The sequence below is a fragment of the Ranitomeya imitator genome, chromosome 6 (genome assembly GCF_032444005.1).
Source record: "Ranitomeya imitator isolate aRanImi1 chromosome 6, aRanImi1.pri, whole genome shotgun sequence".
Taxonomy (NCBI): domain Eukaryota; kingdom Metazoa; phylum Chordata; class Amphibia; order Anura; family Dendrobatidae; genus Ranitomeya; species Ranitomeya imitator.
The window spans coordinates 426,431,605-426,449,291 of NC_091287.1; the positions used below are offsets into that span (position 1 = coordinate 426,431,605).

General features: G+C 44.1%; 1 protein-coding gene across 2 annotated transcripts in view; it reads right to left on the reverse strand.

The window, feature by feature from the left end:
• Window positions 1-17,687, reverse strand: part of RB1CC1 (RB1 inducible coiled-coil 1) — a 191,236-nt gene that overhangs the window by 144,798 nt on the left and 28,751 nt on the right. For both annotated transcript variants that reach the window (XM_069731337.1, XM_069731336.1), the window contains exons 3-6: window positions 5,015-5,141; window positions 3,815-3,985; window positions 2,118-2,320; window positions 905-1,304 (exon numbers count right to left, since the gene is read on the reverse strand). In XM_069731337.1, coding sequence (XP_069587438.1) covers window positions 905-1,304; window positions 2,118-2,320; window positions 3,815-3,985; window positions 5,015-5,141 — 901 coding nt within the window. The remainder of the gene's footprint in view (window positions 1-904; window positions 1,305-2,117; window positions 2,321-3,814; window positions 3,986-5,014; window positions 5,142-17,687) is intronic.

Below are 17,687 nucleotides of genomic sequence, written 5' to 3' on the forward strand. Positions count from 1 at the left end.
TCAGCTGTACCTGACCATTTGCATCATCTTCAAGAGCTGAAGATAATTTCTGATGAAGGCCTAGTTTTGGCCGAAACGTCAATATTTTCAAACGGTGGATGTACCCATACCAATAAAATTATCTCTATTTTTCTTGCATCTGAATTGGGTGTGCCGAATCTATTTTTACATATTACAGTAAGTTGTAAAGTTAACAAATCCAGTAAGAATACAAAGATGGGGACCTGGGACCTTCCGTAGGACCATGGCAGCCCATCAGCATCTTGCGCCTAAATGGAGGGTGTGACTGTGGAGGGGAGGGGAAGTGAGGCAACAGAATGGAATCCTCAATTACACCACTTACACTGAACTTGTCACTAGATTCCTGCCATTGCATCCATGTATACTTTACTCTGAAATGCTGGGGATTTTCAGAAAAAAAGTTTGAAAAGCTGACAGGGGACTATTGGAAGAGACCTGTCTAATCTAGCATCCTTCACTCCCACTCCAGTTGAATGACAGGCCTCTCCCATGTGTCAGTCTCCAATTCATGCTGCCTGTGTTTCGGGCAGCATGAATCTAGCGAAAAGATCCCTTTAAATGTTCCTGTCAGAGACCAACAGTGGCATTTATATGATTAAGCAGTAGATGTCAGGAAAGGACAAACATAGTAACTTTTAACTGAGCTCCCCTGTAACTGGCATATTGACCCCAGTTACAGGAAAAGAAAACAGCCCACTGACTGCACTGGTGGGCTGCCATTAGCCTCATCACACAATATTTTTGTGTCGATTGGTGTTCCTATAGCAAAACATTGCTTCTGTGACTCAACATAAAACATGCTGTGAATACATTTCTGAAAATGAAAGAATGAGTAATCATATTAGATCATAGTAAATAATTAGTAATGTGGTCATTCACTTACTCTGCTCATAGAGTCAAAACATTTCCTAACCAATGACTCCACGTCATTGGGCCGATCTTGTACATTTATCCAGTCCAGCAGTGACACATTAAACAGTGGGCTATCCTGGGCCATGAGCTCCTCTGAAGGATCCACAGGTGCCGGATTTTCTTGCTCTGTAAGATTGTCTTGTACTTCCTGTGATACGTGTTCCCCGGATGTGGAAAGAGAAGCTAATAAAGCAGTATTTTTCAGTTTTGTTTCATCATATTGCACCATGTCCGTTGTCTTCTCAGTGTCCAGTTCATCAATCTCTCCATCCAAAGACGACATCAATCTATCTAAGCACATCCTATAGCTATGACGAGTCAGACACTCTAGCAGCGGGATCTTGGCCATGACAGAAACAGCGGTTCCTAAACTAGAAAATCAAATCAAAACAGAGCAATTAATATCTTAAGGTGCACATTTGACAGCAGATCATAAAATGCGCATTAACATACTGTGCCATTGAAGCAGTTTCATAAGCCTTCTTTAAAAGGAATCTGTCACCAAGTTCCTGCTACCTCATCGGAGAGCAGCATAATTTAGGAAAGAAACCTTAGTTTACTGGGTGCAGCAGTTGTGACACAATCAGAGCTTTTAGATGGAGCAGATCTCAGAAGGCTGCACCCGCCACACCACAGCTTTCTGTGTACATTGTATATTGACAGTGAGCTGCTTATCAGAGAAGGGGGCGTGGCATTACCAGGACTCATGAGCACTTTGGTCCAGACAGGGATAATCTCCTGGTGATAAAACAATTATTATATGGGAAACAACAGCACACAGCCTGTGTCTCATCCCATTCCTCATTCTGCCCTCAGATTACACAGCAAACCCTACTGACAGATTCCTTTTAAAGGGAACATGTCACTAAGTTCAAGCGGAGAGAACTACAGAAAAAAGCAGTCATCTCTACCAATTACAGGCTACAATACTAATGCACTGAGCAAGGATGATAATTGGATTTGGGGTGTCTGTCTCTGTGGGTTGCACTTATATAATGTTAGGCAGCTCGCCTGATCTAGTAGACAAGGGTTCACTAATAAGTCGAAATTCCCGCAGTGCGGATAAAACTTTGCCATTTTGCCGATTGATGCGAGTCTCAGCAGTCGGACCACTACTGATCAGTAAGTTATCACCTATCCTGGGGGTAGTTTAATCTTTTTATGCACATAGTCAGTCAACTTACTTTGTTAACTTCATCTTCATATCATCTACAGACTGGATATATCTTGAATAGGCATTATCAAACTTGAAAAGCAGCTTTTGGTATGAATGCGTACAATCTTCTAGGTTGGCCATAATGGCAGCCCAGCCCTGATGCTGAAGATGCTCGTCATGAACCAGACCTTCACAAAAGGAACAAAGCTTCTTGGCTACTTCATACATTTCCTATTTTGAAATGGGGAAAAAAAAAAGAAAAGAAATGAGCATTCCTGCCCAAATATCATATATAAAGAAAAAAATGATAACTACAGCGGAGGAGTTAATATTGCCTTTTACCAAGATATAAAAAAGTAAGCTTGGTTGTGGCAACTATATTGGAAAAGGTAGGGGCTACCAACAAGTTCTGTCTACTATATCAGGCAGAAAAACAGCAGTGATATCCCCAGAATGAAGTGATAGCGACAATTACACAACACCTGCAGGCTACAGGAATACATGGGTAAGGTGAACAAGGAGGGAGCTTTAGCCATGTAAAGTAGGGCTGCGTTTACACTATGTGATATGCAGGTTCCCTAATGGCTTTCACATGCACACCGAACAATCAGGCTGCCACTCTTCTCGGCAGCACAGGTCCCTCTTTTCAATTGTTCGGCAGCCTGTTTACACTGCACAATTATGGGAAACGAGCATTCCAGATAATTGTCCAGTTTGAATGCACCTTTAGATATCAGAAATCAAGGCTCTACTCCTTAGGACAGGATCACAGGTGCTTATTTTCAGTCAATTATTAGCCAGAATAAACCGCTTTTATGATGTGACATGGATTTGCAAAAGTAAATTCACTCACATTTGGGAAAGGAATGTGATTTTCTATAGGGTGAGGTTATACAAGCAAATCTGCAGGAAATACCGTATTTTTCGGATTATAAGATGCACTTTTGTGATCCCCAAAATTAGGGGGAAAATGGGGGTGCGTCTTATAAACCGAACACTGTTCTTACCGAGGGGTTAATGCTGCAGGCACAGAGCTGGGGGCGTTGCGGTGGTGGTTTGCTGGTCCTGCAGTGTACAGTGGTGGTACGGTGGCGAGCGGTAGCCCTGTGGCGGCAGCATATGGCGGCCGCCATTCTTCTTCCGGGGACCAGCTTCTCACTCGGCGCAGGCGGAGTAAAGTGGAGATCTCTATCCGCACCTGCTTCTACGCGACGTCTCCGGGAAAATCGCTGCGGATGCAGCGCAGATCTCCATCTGCGCATGCGCCGCCCCCGGCAGCCATTTTCCCGAAGTCCACTGCATAATAAACAGTGCAGGGGCTCTGGGCTTTCACAAAAGGTCAGCGGAGCCCCGGCACCACCGAACACCCGCAGCGCCACTCTTGACTCCTCCAGCAGCAACCCTGGGACCCTGCTCCACCAAACACCAGTGGCGCTACACTTGCCTCCGCCAGCAGCGACCCCGCTTCACCGCAGCCACCACCCCCGGTAAGGAATAAGACACCTGGATGGTAAGAAGCACCACCATTTATTAAAAAAAAACTTTTCCCTATTTTTCTCCTCAAAATTTGGGGTGCGTCTTATAAACTGCAAAATACGATATATTTCCAACATGGATTCAGTATGCCAACCAATATGTACCCGCATCCAATCACAGATGCCATTCATGTGTCTATAGAGAATAACACTTCCCAGGTGTTCAGCACGGGATATTAGCACGTCTCACCACTGCAAGCTGTGTCCTGGAGGCGACAGTGTGAAATACAGCAGGCATCATAAGAGACTCTTCAACTTTTAATTCCATTTCATTCTCTGCAGAAAACATTGTCCTAGGAATAACCGGAGGCCGTTCACATAATATCATCTCTTTATTGAAGAGGAATATTGGATTGGTGTCCTGTGATGGAAAAACAAAGAGAATATATGACTGAAGTGTAACATTTTTAGCATACAATTGAAGGTAGTGACTGGAATTGGGATCAATCGATTTTCAGGACCCAATCAGTCAGCCATGTCAGTAATCTGTGTCTGCCTTGAGACCTGCCTCTTTCCAGAAGGCATCATCAGCTCTTCATTTGATTAGCAGGCCTGGTGCAATGTAATAGGACGCTGACCTAGGCCAGCTAATCAAAAGAAGAGCTGTGGATGCCGCCGCGGTAGAAGCGGGTCTCAGGGCTCTTGTGGATACAGATTACTGATGCGGCCGATGGACTGGGTCCTGCAAATCAATCTGCACCAACTGTAGTGGTGACTGCCGCCATAGTTGGCGGAGCACTTCCCCAATCAGTCTAGTGCTGTTATTTAATGAGTGTTAGATATTTCGTGTCCATTAAATATGTTTGTAATTGGCACAGAATAGGCAAGTCTGATAGATTAGGTTCCATAGAAAAAAGGTGCACCTTGTGGTGGCTGATGAGCCTAAACAAATTGTTCCATTTCTGTGCCAAGGGCTTCAATTTAATAAAGCCAATGTGGCAGTACTACAGCTCATGTATCCAGTGTTTGTAGTGTGTATGATACTAATGTATACTGCTTTTGATAGTGCCATACACACTAAAGGAGTGTCATTTCCCGGAGTACACAGTAACTAACTCTTTGCATCAGCCCTAAAGCAAACACCCTCCTATACAGACGATGCAGGAAGGAAGTGAATGCCTCCAATATGGCCGCCCCCAGATTTTACTAATGTTTTAACACAGACAATAAAATGGGGTCTGGCTGGAGACACCCTCAGCAAGCAGCTAGACATTTCCTTGTAGTGGTCACCCATATAACACATAGAAAGCCAGAGTCCACCCACGAGGCCGTTTTCACTCACAGCGGATATTCCCGAGCAGAGAGGTCTCGGTGGTAACGTCCAGATGTACGGACAGTGCTCATCTTCATGTGACAATAATAATAACCATAATATAAGACTAATACTCACAGTCCCAGCGCTGTAACTGCACACCCTCCTGTCCGGTGCCATACATTCTCCCCCATTTACGACAAGTATCTGGTGCTGAACAGCAATCTTGTACTTTGCCTGAATAGCATGTTTAAGGTCAGTCACCCTATATACAGAGAAAGAAAATCTGTCATTTTTGCTCCATTCAATCACAGTCTCTTCAGCATAAATTGTGTTCTGTAAAATTGGCCAAGCACATTCCATGGATCAGCGGCTGATGTGCTTGCGGAGCTCCTTTGACAGTAGATAATGATGTGGTGGCACTTTGGCTGTGACGGTTAGAGATAATGTTATAGGGGAACTCTAGCAAAGAGCAATGATTCCAGATCCCGGTGACATATGTTTGTGTCTGCCTTCTAACAGAAGATTGGCACAACATCTTATTAGGAGGTAGATCGAGGATGGGCAGAGAAATCATACAGAAGAGGGTCAATGATCTGTAAAACCTTGGTGATGTCCTCTCTGGGCAGGTCCAGTTTATATTGAGGAGAGTGAGCAGAATGCACTTTAAGGCCATGTTCACACCATCCTTTTTTTAATGCGGAATCGCCGCGATTTTCCCGCTGCGGGTCCGCAGCTGTTTTCCATGCAGGGTACATTACAATGTACCCTATGGAAAACAGGAACTGCTGTGCCCACATTGCGGAAAATCGCGAAAAAAAAAACGCGCTGAATAGCCGCGGTAAAAAAGAAGTACCATGTCACTTCTTTTTGCGGAACTGCAGCGGTTCTGCACCCATAGACCTCCATTGTGAGGTCAAACCCGCAGTAAAACTCGCAGATGAAAAAAATATCTGCGGGTTTTCTGCGGTTTGTGGTGCAGAACCGCTGCAGTGTGGCTGCCCCCCCGTGCCCCAATCCCACCCCCCCGTGCACCAATCCCACCCCCCCGTGCTCCGATGCCACCCCCCGTGCTCCGACGCCACCCCCCCGTGCTCCGACGCCCCCCCCCCCCCCTGTGCCCTCATCTCCCCCCCTTATACTTACCCGGCCTCCCGGTGTCCATCCGGCCGTCTTCTCCCTGGGCGCCGCCATCTTGCAAAATGGCGGGAGCATGCGTAGTGCGCCCGCCGAATCTGCCGGCCGGCAGATTCGTTCCAAAGTGCATTTTGATCACCGAGATATAACCTATCTCAGTGATCAAAATAAAAAAAATAGTAAATGACCCCCCCCCCCCCTTTGTCACCCCCATAGGTAGGGACAATAAAAAAATTAAGAATTTTTTTTTTTCCACTAAGGTTAGAATAGGGTTAGGGTTAGGGGTAGGGTTAGGGTTAGGGGTAGGGTTAGGGTATTTTCAGCCATTTTAACCCTAAAAAACTTCCTAGAAAACACACAGACTCTGCATAGAAAACTGCATAAAAAAACGCATCAAAAAAGCACCAAAAAAAGGACCTGCGTTTTCTGCCAAGAGCTGCGGTTTTTAGTCCTGAAAAAAAAGGAGGGAAATCAGGAACGTGTGAACATAGCCTAAGACGCACAGATATCCCCCTCTCTGCCAGCGACTGTGTTATTAATATATGATCTGATATAACCAGCCTAGAAGCTTTTCATATCTAATGACTGTCGCAATCTTGGATGTGTAGTGGTTTTAAAAGCTACTGAGGACAAGTCGTCAGCCAGATATTCCCTATAGACAGGAGCAGTGCTGTCTACTGATGGGAGTCTGTGGTTTGCCTGATGTTCATAGCCGTATGTCAAGTCTTCTCCATTGGCCGGACATTGACTTACAGGGTAGAGGTGGCTCTAGAGAAGAGAATGAATGTCTATTAGGGCTTGTTCAAAAGAGTCCGAGTGCAGTCTGTGGAAAACACGAACATCACTCAAGCTATTGAAAAATGTAACGCAATTTTGGTGAGTAAAAGTAACTGTTGTAAACAAGTACTGTAGTCAATTAAAGCAGATTGAAGACACTCCTTACCCCTTAGACTGTAGACAAAGCACACATGTAAACCGCACAAAAAAAACAAAACACTGCATAAAAAAAGCATAAAAAATGCCACACAAAATGGTGAAAACTGGCGTTTTTAAACAAGTTTTTCCTGCCAAGAGAGAAGGTTTTGAGTGAAGAAAAAAACGGAGCATGTGAACACATCCTAACAATCACCGGGATCAGCGATGGAAACTCAGAACTGAAACAGGGGGGGGGAGTAAAACAAACTGCAGCCGATGGGAAGAGAGTTTTCAGAAATTGGGGGGAAAAAAGCATTTGTGCACAGACCACCTCTATAGATTTGTAAACGGACAGCGTCTTAAGCACGATCCCACTGATGGATCCCCTTTAATGCTCATATAGATCCCCTTTTACATGATGACGGTAAAGGTACGGTATGTTGTTTTGGCCTCCGTATGCTTTGGCTGACTGCGCCATTCTATACAGAGAGTCACCACAAAAAGCAGCATACATCACATAGCCATCCAACCAGACTGTGGGCAATGTCGGGCGAATACCTGCTTAGCATATATGCCCAACCGGGTCAACAAGCACTCAGCCTTGTACGTACTCTTCCCTACTCTACCTCTGAGCTATTAATACAACATGTGACGCAGCATATTTGTGTCATGCTACTTAATGGGACCAATAAAAGCAAACAATGACATACACATCAATAACTGAATTTCCAATTTGTCTGAGACGCAGGAGGTCACGATCACCGGTATTAAACCAAATCATATGCTCTTGTCCCCGCTGCCAAAGTAAGAAACACATAAGCGCTGGTGCAGTCTGTTAAGTAGCAGGCAGCTCACGGTATTTCTCATTTCCTCCCAAAATGAAGTTACATTATGTTGTCTTTGTATTCTTTCTGTAATGAGCTCACTACATTGCTCCAGTAATACAGAGCGAGAGCAAACATTGTGTGCGAAAATCTAGAATGAGGATTATTGAAATACCAGTCTGCACGCATGGGATGACGGTTCAGTCACAAACATGTCATGGATGATGTGGACTTACAGACCCCCGCGCCCTAGAATAACCCCTAGTAACAATAGACCAGGAGGGGCAACAGGGACAGCAGAGAGTGGATTGTTTAGCGAGCAATGTTTAGATTTAAACACATCTAAAATTCGGTGCTAATGTCATTTGTAATGGATCTTTAAAGACAAACTGTTGTTTTAATTCTTATTTCATAAATCAATAGTACGCATGAGAATAAGAAACTTTGTAGTACATCTTCTCAGAGAAATTTGCTTATTTCTCCTCCTGCCTGGACTGATCATTCAGTCTCAAAAGTATCAACTCAAGGGTGAAAACTGGATTTAGTGAAGACAGATATTCCCATTCCTGAGAGAAGAGATGACAGTTGGTGCTCATAAAGTTATATGGGCAGCACGAATTCCTCCGGTTTTCCTCCTACACACCTAAGACATCCTAATAAGGCCCTAATGGGGACAGCGATGAGAATTATCGGATGTAAAGCGCTGAGGAATATCATAGCGATATATAAGCAAAGCATAATAAATAAGTTATATGGAAAACTGGGTTTTCTTACCATTAGGTGACCATCCCTTTACTCTTTGCTGTACACTTTCACTACTTTAGCAGTGTGAATATCTAATGGTAAAGGTAAATGAGGAAGAGTATAGATCTTGTACAAGACAATAAGGCTATGTGCACACGTTCAGGAATTCATGCAGAAAATTCCTGTGAAAATCCGGACATTTCTGGGAGATTTCCGCATGAAATCCGCATGCGTTTTTTGCGCGGTTTTGACGCGTTTTTCGCGCGTTTTTTTCCGGACATTTCCCAATTTATTAGACAGTGGGAAAACCGCAAAAAAAACCGCAAAATTAATGAGCAGGTTCATTATTTTTCCGCAATGCGTTTTTCATGCGGAAAAACGCACCTCATGTGCACAGAAATTGCGGATTTCATTAAAAAGGATAGGATGCTTAATGTATGCAGATTATTTGCGGTTTTATAGCGTTTTTATAGCGCAAAAACGCTAGAAAACCGCAAATAATCTGCAACGTGTGCACATAGCCTTAAACTTAGCTTAAAGGGAACCTGTCAGTGGATTCCTGCTGCCCAAACAGCATGAACAGGACCCGCACTACACAATTGTAGACAGGTATGTGTCTCTGCAACACTCCAGCATTTCAGAGAAAGTATATTTTGAAGATCCCGTCACAGATCACAATTTTATTTCTACAGCGCCAACATATCCCGCAGCACTTTACAATGAAGCAGGGACATGTATAGACAATAAAGACATTACACAGTAACACATAGTTCCACAGTTACAGGAGGAGTGAGGACCCTGCTCACAATCTATGAGGAAATGAAGGGGTGAGGCAATAGGAAAAAGTGACTTATGTGTGGTCCTGCCATCATAGTAATAAATAGGGCATTTCACAGCCGCATGATCCGGTCATCAGCCAGGATATGTCTACGTGCAGGTGCATGGAGGATGTGGAGACTGATGAATAAGAAGGGCCAGAGCTCGAGAAAATTTTAGAAAGAGAGGGAACAGTGAAAAGTTATATTAGTGAAGTGAGGTGACAGGCTTGTCTAAAGAGATGTGTTTTTAAAGCACAATTAAAAATGTGTGAGCTAGATATTAGTCAGGGTAGAGAATTCCAGAACATTGGAGTAGCACGAGAGAAGTCTCGGAGATAGTGGTGCGAAGTTCGGAGTAGGCTGCTTTCACACACCAGTTTTTTGCCATTAGTCACAATCCGTCGAATGTTGAAAAAAACGGATCTGTCGCAGATTGTGAAAAACTGATGCGACGGATCTGGTTTTTTGCTGAATCCGACTAGATGATCCAGCTAACTGGATCCTAAAAAAAAAAAAAAAAAATTGAGCATGCTCAGTTAAAAAAATGGAATCCGTCACAGGATTCCTTTATTTGACAGATCCGGCACCATAGGCTTCCATTACAGCAAACGACGGACACAAAAAAAAACGTTACTATGTCCGTTTTCTCCGGCCACCGGATAAACAATTTTCGACAGATGAAACGTGAGGCCAGCCGACGCAATCCGTCGCTAATACAAGTCTATGAGAACAAAACTGATCCGGCGGCAACATTCGCCGGATCCGTTTTTTTGGTTTTTTTTAAATTCGCTTGATTGAGACTGACGGCAAAAGACTGATGTGAGAAAGTGGCCTTACAGAGGATGTTTGTCATAGATCGGTTGCAGACCAGAGAACACAAGTAGGGTGGTAGACAGAGATGAGGGAGGAGATAGAGGGTGGTGCAGAACTGTGGAGCGCTTTGTGGATGAGAGAGATGAGTTTGTATTGCATTCTGTAGCGGATGGGCAACCATTACAATGATTGGCACAAGGTGGAGGCATTAGTGAAGCGGCTGGACAGAAATGCGACCCTGGCTGCCGCATTCAGAATGGATTGGAGGGGAGAGTTTAGTAAAAGGGAGACCGATCAGTAGAGTTTCAGTAGTCCAGACGAGAATGACTATGAGCGACAGTAAGAGTTTTTGCAGTTTCAATTTAAAAGTGAAACTATCACTTTACTATCACGGCACCACTGCGATCTGATATATTGCCAGTAGCGATGTGCGAGTATGCTCAGATATCGTGTATCCGAGAATGCTGAGGTGCTATCACAGTGTCTTTGGCGGCTCGAGTAATAATTTCAAGTCTGTGCAGCTGCATGTTTCGCAGGTGGTAGACAGACGCAACACATGGGGTGATTGCCTAACAAACAGGTAATCCCTGTATGTGCTGTAGCTGTCTAACAGCTGTGAATCATGCAGCCATGGGGACTCGAACATATTACTCGAGCACGCCTAAGGCTAGGTTTAGTGCCATCTGTTTAACGGATCCGTTAAACGGATGCGCCAACACTGATGCCCAAAATCACTTTTTTTGCTACAATTGCACTAACGCATGGTACCATTGCGTTGGCATGCGTTAGCAATAGAGGTCTATGCACAGCGAAAGCGTCCATTCGCTGTGCGTTAGACCTAACGTACCCAAACACGCGGTAAACCGCGTCCGAGGGTGCATCACAAAGTAACGCGCCATCGCTAACGCATGCCGATTTTGACATGCGTTAGGTTGCGTTATAATAATGTAAGCCTATGGGCGCGTTAACAGTTCCGTTATATTGCGTTAGTGCCGCTAAGTAACGGATCCGTTAAACTGATCACCCTAACACAATGTGAACCTAGCCTAAAATACTCCGATAGCACCCGAGCATGCTCGGATAACACTACATCCAAGCACGCTCGCGAATCACTAACTTACAGGTCTCTGACAACGCAAATACATAGAAGAGACCTGCCAATTACTCAGAGCAGCGCCAAGTTAGACTGATCTCTCTCTATGGTATACAGCCCCTCTTCAAACTATAATTTCTCTGAAACGTTCAGGCGTTTACCTAGCTGCAACCACACAGCCAGGCTCCAATTAATGCTGCCTGTGGTTAGGACGGCATAAATCAACTGATAGGTTCCCTTTAAAAAATGGAAAGACATTGAGTCATGGCATACAAGAGCCAACCATTGCTGCTTTCATTTTCAAGGCAACCTCTATAAAAAAGGAGGCCCTAGACAGAAAAGGCCTTCTTGATATTTACACAATTTACTTTTATCCATGTCTGAATTGCCGCGATTTTCCATAACAATTCTCAAAAGAAAGTAGAACATGACAGCACAATACGGAAGCATCAACGCAGATGAGAAAAGTCAGCCACTAATGCCAACATTTTATGTACAGAAATCACGGATGATATTCAGAGGACACCATTTTGCTGTATTGATAAGAATTTTCCTCATTGATTTAAACAGGTGTAGACAATAAAAAAAAAAAAAAGAAATGTACCACCACTGTGCAATTCATGGAGTAATGCCAGTCTTGTCCCTCATCGCTCTCTGGTAATAAGGTGCTGTGCGTGTCATTGCTGGAGGACAGACGTAACCAGAACAGCAGAGGCACAGCAGCAGCGGCAGGCTTTAATTATACAACCTCTTCTAGAGCAGAGTCTGCTGCACAAAGTCCTCACCAAGATCAGAGAATTTCAGTGTTGATATTCTGGTGGATTCACTTACAGATCTGCTGCAGAATTAGGAAGAGCAAATCCAACCTAAGGCGGACTTGGGCTTCTTTCACACTAGCGTCGGAATCTCCCCATCGCAATGCGTCGGGGAGAGATTCCGACACTAGCGTTTAGCGCATTGCACAATGGAGGCAGCGGATGCATTTCTCCGGCGCATCCGCTGCCCCATTGTAAGGTGCGGGGAGGTGGGGGCGGAGTTCCGGCCGCGCATGTGCGGTCGGAAAAAGCGGTCCGTCAGGAGCAAAAAACGTTACATGTAGCGTTTTTTGCTCCCGACGGTCCGCAGAAGCACAACGCATCCGTTGCTTGACGGATGCGACGTGTGGCAATCCGTCGCAAATGCGTCGTCAATACAAGTCTATGGGGAAAAAACGCATCCTGCAAGCACTTTTGCAGGATGCGTTTTTTCTGCAAAACGACGCATTGTGACGGATTGCAGAAAACGCTAGTGTGAAAGTAGCCTTACAAAGTAAATATCTTACTTCTTACGACAGGCCAGCATGAATTTTACAAGGGATTTTAGCTGCCCGACTTTACTGCTAATGTAACCAGCCGCAAAACAGTTACGAGGAATCCGGCTGGGTTTCCATAGGAAGAGTTCCACTTACGAAGTTTTACATATGAAAACAATGGTATGTCTTGTACAGGCCTTATCCTCCAAAAAGGATTATTAAGTTTTTGTGTAGATCTGATGTGCCGGTCTTGAAAAATACAGCCAAATGCAAACGAGGCTGGTGGTGCACTGGGGGCGGATCAATGCATCTAGACAGTCTCTTACAAGGGCACACTGATTGCTTCCATGTTAGATATCTAATGACCGGCACATCAGAGCTCTATAAGCACCTATACAGTAACTACTGCAGCTAATAAAAACCTGCGGACAGCAAATAGCTCAAGAATAAACGATACAGACAGGTGAGCCTCAGACACATATTTTTGCTTCATTTTAATATAACAAATAATATTTATATAGATATATTGAATCATTTTCATGTCCTATTCATATATGGATGGAAAGATGACAGCACATACATGATTTGCATTGCAACTGCTCTCCTGCTGTGGACAGGTCTACTAGCCTGCTAAGGAAATCAAGTCACCTATGTATAGACAAATGCAAGAAAGGGACATCCGCTCTGGTCACATATCTGGCTCACAGCAGCAGGTTGTCATGTTCTTTCACTGCAGGATCCCCCTATACTGCATTGTGAAATCACATTATAGGTGAATTAAAACTGGGCGGGAAAGAAAAAGCAGAAAAATAGAATACATATGTCCAAAGACATCCAAGGCAGTTACCGTATATACTCGAGCATAAGCCAACCAGAGTATAAGCCAAAACCCCTAATTTTGCCACAAAAACTGCGAAAACTTATTGACTCGAGTAGAAGCCTAGGGTGGGAAATGCAGCAGCTACCGGTAAATGTCAAAAATAAAAACAGATACCAATACAAGTAAAATTAATTGAGACATCATTAGGTTAAGTGTTTTTTTAATAACCATATTGAATCAGGAGCCCCATATAATGCTCCATACAGTTCACGTTGGGACCCATAAGATGCTCCATACAAAATACGCCCCATATAATGCTCCATAAAGTTCATGATGGGCCCCATAAGATTCTCCATACAAAAAATATGCCCCATATAATGCTGCACAAAAGTTATTAATGGCCCAATAAGAAGCTCCATATTAAAATATGCCCCATATAATGCTGCACAAAAGTTAATAATGGCCCAATAAGAAGCTCCATATTAAAATATGCCCCATATAATGTTGCATAAAAGGTTAATGATGGCCACATAAGATGCTCCATAGAATAACATGCCCCATATAATGCTCCATAAAATTTAACGGCCCCATAAGATGCTCCATAGAATAATATGCCCCATATGCTGCTGCGATAAAAAAAAAAAAATGACATGCATACCTCTCGTCACTGGGAGCCAGGTGCTGGTGTCCTCAGCAGGCGGGGACACCGCAACGCTATGGGGGCCGGGTGCTGGTGTCGCCGCTGGCTCAGACCCCCGGCACTTGCGATATTCACCTGTCCCCTTTCCACCGCCGTGCGCCGCTGTGTCTTCCTGGTCTCTGCAGTGACTGTTCAGAGGGCGCGCACTAAACACGTCATCGCGCCCTCTGACCTGAAGGTCACAGCCAGAGGACACGGAAGACAGAGCCCAGCCGTGGAACAGAGACAGGTGAATATCGCATGGCTCACCCTCCCCCGTCATACTCACCCCCTCCTGATGCGGTCTCTGCAAGTCCCTGCTTCTCAGATGGTCTTTCTGGCGCTGTGTTCAGCGGTCACGTGGTACCGCTCATTAAAGTAATAAATATGCGCTCCATGCCTATGGGAGTGGAGTCACGTCCATATTCATTACTTTAACCCCTTTACCCCCAAGGGTGGTTTGCATGTTAATGACCGGGCCAATTTTTACAATTCTGACCACTGTCCCTTTATGAGGTTATAACTCGAACGCTTCAACGGATCTTGGCGATTCTGATACTGTTTTCTCGTGACATATTGTACTTCATGAAAGGGGTAAAATTTCTTCGATATAACTTGCGTTTATTTGTGAAAAAAACAGAAATTTGGCGAAAATTTTGAAAATATTGCAATTTTCCAACTTTGAATTTTTATGCCCTTAAATCACAGAGATATGTCATGTAAAATAATTAATGAGTAACATTTCCCACATGTCTACTTTACATCAGAATAATTTTGGAACCAAAAATTTTTTTTGACTAGGGAGTTATAAGGGTTAAAAGTTGACCAGCAATTTCTCATTTTTACAACACCAATATTTTTTAGGGACCACATCTCATTTGAAGTCATTTTGAGGGGTCTATATGATAGAAAATACCCAAGTGTGACACCATTCTAAAAACTGCACCCATCAAGGTGCTCAAAACCGCATTCAAGAAGTTTATTAACCCTTCAGGTGTTTAATAGGAATTTTTGGAATGTTTAAATAAAAATGAACATTTAACTTTTTTTCACAAAAAATTTACTTCAGCTCCAATTTGTTTTATTTTCCCAAGGGTAAGAGTAGAAATTGGACCCCAAAAGTTGTTGTGCCATTTGTTCTGAGTACGCCGATACCCCACACGTGGGGGTAAACCACTGTTTGGGCTCATAGCAGAGCTCGGAAGGGAAGGAGCGCCATTTGACTTTTCAATGCAAAATTGACTGGAATTGAGATGGGACACCATGTCACGTTTGGAGAGCCACTGATGGGCCTAAACATTGAAACCCCCCACAAGTGACACCATTTTGGAAACTAGACCCCTAAGGAACTTATCTAGCTGTGTTTTGACAGCTTTGAACCCCCAAGTGTTTCACTACAGGTTATAATGCAGAGCCGTGAAAATAAAAATTATTATTATTTTTTTTTTTTTCACAAAAATTATTTTTTAGCCCCCAGTTTTGTATTTTCCCAAGGGTAACAGGAGAAATTCGACCCCAAAAGTTGTTACCCAATTTGTCCTGAGTACACCGATACCCCATATGTGGGGGGGAACTACCGTTTGTGCGCATGGCAGAGCTCGGAAGTGATGGAGCGCCATTTGGAATGCAGACTTAAGGTACCGTTACACTAAACGACTTACCAACGATCACGACCAGCGATACGACCTGGCCGTGATCGTTGGTAAGTCGTTGTGTGGTCGCTGGGGAGCTGTCACACAGACAGCTCTCACCAGCGACCAACGATCAGGGGAAAGACTTCGAAACTGTCTTCAACGATGCTGAAGTCCCCGGGTAACCAGGGTAAACATCGGGTTACTAAGCGCAGGGCCGCGCTTAGTAACCCAATATTTACCCTGGTTACCATTGTAAAAAAAAAAAAAAAAAAACACTACATACTCACATTCCGATGTCGGTCACGTCCCCTGCCGTCAGCTTCCCGCACTGACTGTGTCAGCGCTGGCCGTAAAGCAGAGCACAGCGATGACGTCACCGCTGTGCTCTGCTTTACGGCCAGCGCTTACAGTCAGTGCAGGGAAGCTGACGGCAGGGGACGTGACAGACATCGGAATGTGAGAATGTAGTGTTTTTTTTTTTACTTTTACAATGGTAACCAGGGTAAATATCGGCTTACTAAGCGTGGCCCTGCGCTTAGTAACCCGATCTTCACCCTGGTTACAAGTGAACACATCGTTGGATCAGCGTCACACACGCCGATCCAACGATGACAGCGGGTGATCAGCAACCAAAAAAAGGTCCTGATCACTCCCCAGCGACCAACGATCTCCCAGCAGGGGCCTGATCGTTGGTCGCTGTCACACATAACGAGATCGTTAGCGGGATCGTTGCAACGTCACAAAAAGCGTGACGTTGCAACGATATCGTTAACAAAATCGTTATGTGTGAAGGTACCTTAAGATGGATTGGTCTGCAGGCGTCACGTTGCATTTGCAAAGCCCCTGATGCACCTAAACAGTAGATACCCCCCCAGAAGTGACACCATTTTGGAAACTAGACCCCCCAAGGAACTTATCTAGATCTGTTTCGACAGCTTTGAACCCCCAAGTGTTTCACTACAGTTTATAACGCAGAGTCGTGAAAATAAAAATAATTTTTTTCCCACAAAAATGTTTTTTTAGACCCCCAAATTTTTATTTTCCCAAGGGTAACAAGAGAAATTGGACCCCAATAGTTGTTGTCCAATTTGTCCTGAGTATGCTGATACCCCATATGTTGGGGTAATCCCCTGTTTGGGAGCACGGGAGAGCTCGGAAGGGAAGGAGCACTGTTTTACTTTTTCAACGCAGAATTAGCTGGAATTGAGATCGGACGCCATGTCGCATTTGGAGAGCCCCTGATGTGCCTAAACAGTGGAACCCCCCAATTTAACTGAAACCCTAACACCAACACACCCCTAACCCTAATCCCAACCATAACCCTAACCACACCCCTAACCCTGACACACCCCTAACCCTAATCCCAACCGTAAATTCAACCCTAACTTTAGCCCCAACCCTAACCCTAACTTTAGCCCCAACCCTAACCCTAGCCCTAACCCTAGCCCCAACCCTTACCCTAGCCCTAACCCTAATGGGAAAATGGAAATAAATACATTTTTTAATTTTTAATGTTTCCCTAACTAAGGGGGTAATGAAGGGGGGGTTGATTTACTTTTCTAGCGGATTTTTATGATTGGCAGCCGTCACCCACTAAAAGACGCTTTTTATTGCAGAAAGTATTTTTTGTGTTACCACATTCTGAGACCTATAGTTTTTCCATATTTTGGTCCAGAGTCATGTGAGGTCTTGTTTTTTGCGGGACGAGTTGACGTTTTTATTAGTAACATTTTTGGGCACGTGACATTTTTTGATCGCTTTTTATTCCGATTTTTGTGAGGCAGAATGACCAAAAACCAGCTACTCATGAATTTCTTTTTTTTCTTTTTTTTTTGGAAGGGGGGGGGGGGACGGGAGGGGGCGTTACCGCGTTTAGTAAAATGGGTAAAGCAGTTTTATTCTTCGCGTCAGTACGTTTACAGCGATACCTCATTTATATCATTTTTTTATGTTTTGGCGCTTTTTATACAATAAAAACTATTTTATAGAAAAAATAATTATTTTTGCATCGCTTTATTCTGAGGACTGTAACTTTATTTTTTC